The following is a 6431-nucleotide window of genomic DNA, read 5'->3' as shown; positions in this document are numbered from 1 at the left end:
GGTGGTGGTCGGATTTTAGAGGAAGAGGAAGGATGCTTTTGGGTGGTGTTCATCTTGGAAGATCCTCGCCCACACGACGTCCAAGGCAAGGCGAGGAATACGACAGAAGATCTCGAGGTCATTAGCATACAAAGAGAAGGTATAATTAGCAATTATTTTCTGCATCATGCTAGTTATTTCTTTTTGTAAGAATTCCAAACACAAGAGGCATTAGATATAGTTTTTTGAATTAGTTTTTCGAGTTTGTGTTTTCTTCTTTTTCAAATTTGTGATTCGATTGTTCTTTTTGGTTAACCTAGAGTTATTTAAGGAAATTAAATATTAGCTTTTCTTAAAAGGCATTGTCTAGGCGGTGGTGGTTGCTCCCATATCCAAGAAGGTCATGTGCCTCGTCATGCAGTCCTAGAAGCCAATTTTAGAAATTAATATTTAATGCAATAAATAACATAGGTTGATTTGAATCAATAGTGTTAAGTTCCGCTTGCGATTCAAATCTAAACCATTAAGAATAGATAAGTTAAATTTGAAATCAATGATGTTAAGTTCCGTCTGCGATTCCTAATTTAACTTCTAAAGAACACAATAGGTTATTTAAGGAAAGGTTCGACACTTGTACAAAAAAATTTTGTACAGTGGAACCGGTACATTTTCCTAGGACTAACCAACAATCTCAGAAGCCAAATTTCATTTGCAAAAGGATCATTTTAGGCCTGTCAAATAAAAGATGCGCCTTGAACTCTTTTGGAGGAAAGATGAGATAGATTTCAAGGAGGATATAAAAGATTGGAGCTATGAAATAAGTATTCAAATTATATTAAGTTCCTAGCAACCTCTGAGCATTTAAGTGTGTAAAAAAGGCTTCTCCGCTTAGAGTGAAGGAGATATTCTAGTAGAGTTGTTCGACGCCTTGGAATAACAACCCTCTTGGGTTGAAACCAAGTTTGAATACCACGTAGAAAATGATTCTTCAGCCATATATGAATATAAGAGTAAAAAATGACTTACTGAAGCCTTAGGAAGAAAGTCGACAAGGAGAGGCTGGAGGAGAAGGAAGGACGGCAAAAGCTAAGTTATGGCACCAACAGAGAGCGTAAGGAAGAAGAAGAAGGATTAAGAATATAAAGGGTTTAGGGTTTGTCGAAAATATTGACTAACAAAAAATACCGTTGGATGTGAACAAACCTCACAATGGTGTTCGTTGATTTATCAAAGAAATAATATGATAAGACGTTGCCAAAAAGCATGTGAGCGATTATGTCAGGAGGAAGAAAGTGGTAACACGTGTTGAAAATCCATAAACGGGCATTTATGATGGACATAACAGGGCAAATCATGCCCGGATTAGCGTAGCAACATAGTACATCGTCACATCAACATGAAGAAGATTTTGAAAAAACTCTTAAGAAATAGTTTGACTTCTGAATGGAAGAAAATATAAAATAACATTAGTAAATGACATGTTAAAATTCAAAATATATCAACAGACTATGATGCTGACCTGTCCTATAAACAGACCGGAACTCATAAATTTATTTATTTCTTATACTATCAACTACGTGCTTACACATGCTCCTACTCTCAAATAAACACATGAAACTCTGATATCACTACTAGTGACTTTGTAACCACATAAGGAAGGGGGAATATTTTGCTCGGGTACTGTTGTAGGTCGAAGAAAAAATCTGTCGTTCAACGGAATCTCATTTTCGTTTATAGACCCTAGATTGTGCTTCCACACCTAAATGGAGGCAGGAAATAGAATAACATCTTGGGCAAAGAGGAGAAGTTTGCCCTATCCTCTGGTGTTTGTGGGGTTCCCCCTCACAAACAAGTGACTGAAAGGTCCTCTCCGACCTAATCTGAGCCAACTCGGCTTGCAGAAGATCCACCTTAGCGTTCTGCTGATCCAGAACTCGTTGCTGTTGAGATATTAGTAAACCATCCGCATAAGCTTTTCTGTTTAGATTGACCACCTTTGAGGCATGCTAGATCCTTAGAGTATCCAGCTCCTCAGTCTTTTGCTTCAACTCTGAGTAAGCTTTATTCCTCAAAGCCACTTCTGACTGAACCTGTGATTGAGCTGAGAGCAGACACACCTCTAGTTCCTGTTGAGGGGAACGATGTAAATCTAGGGCTTGCACGACCTCGTTTAAGAATTTCTCCTTCTCACGTAGCAGTTGATCCCAAGGAGGGGGTTCTGAAGCCATGACTCTCGATAAATCTTAAGAGGAAAGTAAGACTATAAGGAGCGAAGGTGAAAGGGGAAGGGAGCAAGGGCACAACTCTATTTAACTTGCAAAAAGGGATCATGAGATCACTCTAGGAGAAGTCACCGGATCACTGTAAAAGGAGTCACGGGATCACTGTAAAAAGTATCACAAGATCATTGTAAAAGTTATCATGGGGTTGCCACAGAAGGTATAAAGAGGTCTGAAATAGACTTAGGTCTAGTCAGTCGGCTATACCTCTTTCGACTAGACTTGAAGGGGAGACTAGTAATATGGGTTATGATGAGGGAACCCTTTGCAGGAGAGAAAAAAGGGGTAATGAGGACAAGGAAGGCGGAAAAAAGAGCAAGATAAGGATGTAGTGGGTTGCCCGGAAAAGGGTTTGACTAGGTAAGAATGTTGTTACAAGTTTGGCAGGCAAAGACTGGTCGAACGTAACGGACCGACTGAGCATATGAGACCGGCAGGAAAAGGCCTGCCGAGCATAAATAGCCAACCGAATATGAAAGTATTTAGTTTCATGCAAAATGAAGACATAGCACGTTCGGCAAACAAAGATCGATCGAACATAGAAGCACTTAGCCTTAAGCTGTCCTGAATGCTTATATACGCTCAACTGATTAATCTCGGTCGATAAGGTAGGATCGGTCATGCTCAATAGATCGACCGAGCACAGGGGCATTTAGTCTCACACAATCCTTAGCATACGATCGACCGAGTGAAGGTCGATCGGGCAAGAATGCTTATATACGCCCGATTGGTTAATCTCGGTCGGTAAGGTATCACTAGACGGGTTCAATAGACCGGTTGAGCATGGAAAGTAGATCGAACTCAAGGGTCTTCAACCTTGAACGATTTCTGGCATATGTATAATAGCAGAGTCCTGGTCGGGTATAAATAACCGATCGAGTATAAAATATCGGCCGAGATTAGTACAACAGAAGATATTTCTCATATATACAGAATGAGCTTATGCGACTAACTAAGTGTGTGTAATAGGTGAACCATAAGAATATGTGATCATATGACAACTTAATTAATCTGGCGGCAAATAGCTTCTAGAAGTCTCCATAGGTATGCTAAACGACAAAGAAGGTACATATGGGGTAAGAAAAAGATTCCTTAAACTATTATTGCAATTTTGACTTACGTCATCTCCTAACAAACTTTAACAAACTGAGGTCCACCTCATGACTGTGGAGGTTAGATGAGGTGTAATAAAAACGCATTGCATCAAAATCGAACCCTAATTCCATCTTTTTCGGTACTTCTCCTTCTTCTCCGAGAGACTGAATTGAGCGTCGGAGGGCCTAGCCAGGGATTCCCATCCCGGTCTTAGGTTGCTAACGCTTTGTTGGTCGGTCTCATAGTGCACAGGAGATGGAGATCATCCATTGGACCGCCGAGCCTTCACTAATCCACAGTGTTCCTCATCGGAGTTCGCTTTTCCACGGGGGTACCTCGCCGGAGTTCGTCTTTGCGAGGTGTTGTTCACAGATCCGCTTTGATTTTCTCAGATCTATTATTCTATCTTTAGCCTCTTGTGAGGTCCGCTGTGGGTTTCTCGAATCCTCCTCTGTTCGCTGGCATCAGAGTTATAGTTCATCACCGCCCCTCATCACCCAGCGCTTCATTCCGTAAGCTCTCAGACAGAATTAAGTATCAAAGCCATATCGATGATGATAACTAGATCCTCTACATGTTTTGTAAGGTTTTAATAGATATAATGCGGTTCAAATATATCATTATCGATGAAAAGAAATATTTAGCATTTATATTTTTCCACAAATAAAGCGAAATATTTTGAGGTCTTTGTATTCCAAGTCTTGATTACAATTTTTCAAAAACACTTAAAAATTAATAAGATCCTAACTAAAAGATCAATCATGCAGTGTGGAATGAATTTGAGTGTCGTTCAGAATTTGAACAGATTGTGATCCAGAACACACTAGGGGATGATTTAAGGCAAAGCAAAGCAAAACAACAAGATCATGATCCAAAGAATTAATATTGACAATTTGTTTGCTCAATATGATGCGAGAACATGTAATATGTACTACAATACAAAAAGATACGATGAAGCAATGGACAATTAATCTTGTGGACAAATTAAGCTGATTCTGAACCACTATCAAGTGTGATAAACCATGAACTCTAGACAGATCCATGAAAAACCTAAAATGTTTGTCCAAATAAGAGATGCAACAAAAAAAAGTAAATAAATAAAGACACCGCTCGATTACTATGCTATTGGAGTTCGAGGTCAAAGAGTGCTCCCATGTGTTCTGGACGATCGATGAGTTGTGGATTCACACGAGAAGCGATTTGGTAGAACACCTGCCATGTTAATAAGCTATCGGAGCCGGACTGATGTCGAGATCCCACTGCTCGCTCAACTTGGACTGTAGAGGCCACCCGCTCCAATCCTCCGTAAAGCCCAGAACAATGCTTGCTAAGGTGCTTCACATCGAACACCCTTTTGCCGAAAAAGAAGTGAACAAGGTGCAAGAACTCACGAACGGTCTTTGGTAATTCGCAGTCGCATGTCAGCATCTTCACTAGGAATGCGAAGTCATAGGCGCCTTGGAAGGTAACCCAGGAGACGGGAGAAAAGTGGCCAAATGAGAGAAAATCGTCAGATAATAAACAGATTAAACAAAATTAGTTGCTGCGAAGCGAATTATTAGGAGATATATACATAAATAATATATATATATATATATATATATATATATATTATTTATGTATGGAATTAATGATGCTAAACGAGCCTAATCAGGACTTTAAGTTAAGGATAAATCTGGCGCCAAATCCAGCTGCAATTAAGAGCTAAATTAAGGGTTTAGTAGTAATTAATTAATTAATTAATTAAAGTTGTTGCCATCGAATCATTCTTTTTTTTTTCTTTAATTAAATTTCACGTGGAATTCGTCATTAATTTTCCTTTTTTAAAAATTTTGACTCATTTGTTTTGGTTTGAATTTTTTTTTTTAAATAATGTTTACCAACACCGCTCATTTCTAATAAATTAAAAGTGTACGCAAGAAAATAAACTAAAATCAAATCCGATAATTGTTAAATCCGTGGATTAATTGGATAAATCATATGCTAAACTCAAAGTTAATTTTTAAACTAAAACCTATTTATTTTTTTTTCTATACTGCAATTGTAGCTTTTCCTATGGGCAGATCGTCGGTAGATAAGCCACCGGTGAACTGCCTTCTATGTTGTCGGAATCGTCGAGTCTTCATCGAAAAAAAAGGAGAGAATCAGATCACCAAGCACCCCCTGCTATGCCTGAGAGAGAAAGAGAGAGATTCAAAATTGAGGATTAAGATTGTCCTCACTTAGTCATTTCGATGCTCAAGTTACTCTCCAATAAAGGAGGTGGAGAAGATGAATAGTTAAAAAATATCTGAATTTGTAAGTCTGTAAAAGAAAATAAATTAGAAACCAAATCAAATGAATGATGGTGAAATGTCACGTTAGAACCTTTCTTGCGATCGAGGAGCCTTAGGTTGATCGGAGGATACTGATAGACCGTGAAGAATTGATAGAGGGGGGGGGGGAGGGGGAGGAGATATTGATAACAAAAATTTCGAAGCGAGTTAGGTAGCGGAAAAAGAATAGGGAAAAGAATTGGAAGGTTAACACAAGTTCTTTTTACTTGGTTCGGAGCCTTTGACGACTCCTACTCCAAGGCCCGCACACAAGGGTGCTTTCGATGGGCAATTCACTAATAATTCAGAAAATGATTACAAGAATTGAGTACAGGAATTATTAAAAAAGAATACCGCCAGAAAGTAAGAACTGAAAGGAAAAGTACGTCGTCGGAGAGCTTCGTAGCGTCACAGGGGCGCCTGGAACCTTCAAGGGGCCCCGGTGTGACGTAGCTGACCCAACCAGGAGCCTGTATGTGACGTTGAAGCGAAGGGGATAAAACCTTGCCTCCGGGCGCCCGGGTACCTCCCGGGCGGTCGGACCCAAGTTTACCAGCAGACTCCTTCTTGCAAGAAACACATTAGTCCGAGGCAATTATACCCTGCAAAACAAATTATTAGCACAATTCATTGTTTAACATAAATGAGTATGATTTAGATTTCGTCTTTCTGAGACAGGAATCTAGTCACGATCTCAACTTAGATTTCTGAAATGGATCTAAGTTGGATCGGCCTAAGATTCCTTCGAAGGCGGCCTTCAACG

The 6431-nt window shown here is 39.5% G+C and overlaps 1 protein-coding gene across 1 annotated transcript; it reads right to left on the bottom strand.

Annotated features, from left to right (window-relative positions):
* Positions 1-4475: 4475 nt before the first annotated feature.
* On the bottom strand, positions 4476-4781 carry LOC122031470 (probable CCR4-associated factor 1 homolog 11). The gene has a single exon (XM_042590584.1). It carries the CDS (start codon positions 4779-4781, stop codon positions 4476-4478), a length of 306 nt encoding a protein of 101 aa, XP_042446518.1.
* Positions 4782-6431: the final 1650 nt, after the last annotated feature.

The sequence above is a fragment of the Zingiber officinale genome, chromosome 11A, assembly GCF_018446385.1.
Source record: "Zingiber officinale cultivar Zhangliang chromosome 11A, Zo_v1.1, whole genome shotgun sequence".
Taxonomy (NCBI): Eukaryota; Viridiplantae; Streptophyta; class Magnoliopsida; order Zingiberales; family Zingiberaceae; genus Zingiber; species Zingiber officinale.
This window is presented reverse-complemented; position numbering and strand designations above follow the sequence as displayed.

Excerpts from the sequence above, each read along its gene's own strand:
- LOC122031470 (XM_042590584.1), bottom strand. The coding sequence starts at position 4,781 with ATGCTGACATGCGACTGCGAATTACCAAAGACCGTTCGTGAGTTCTTG.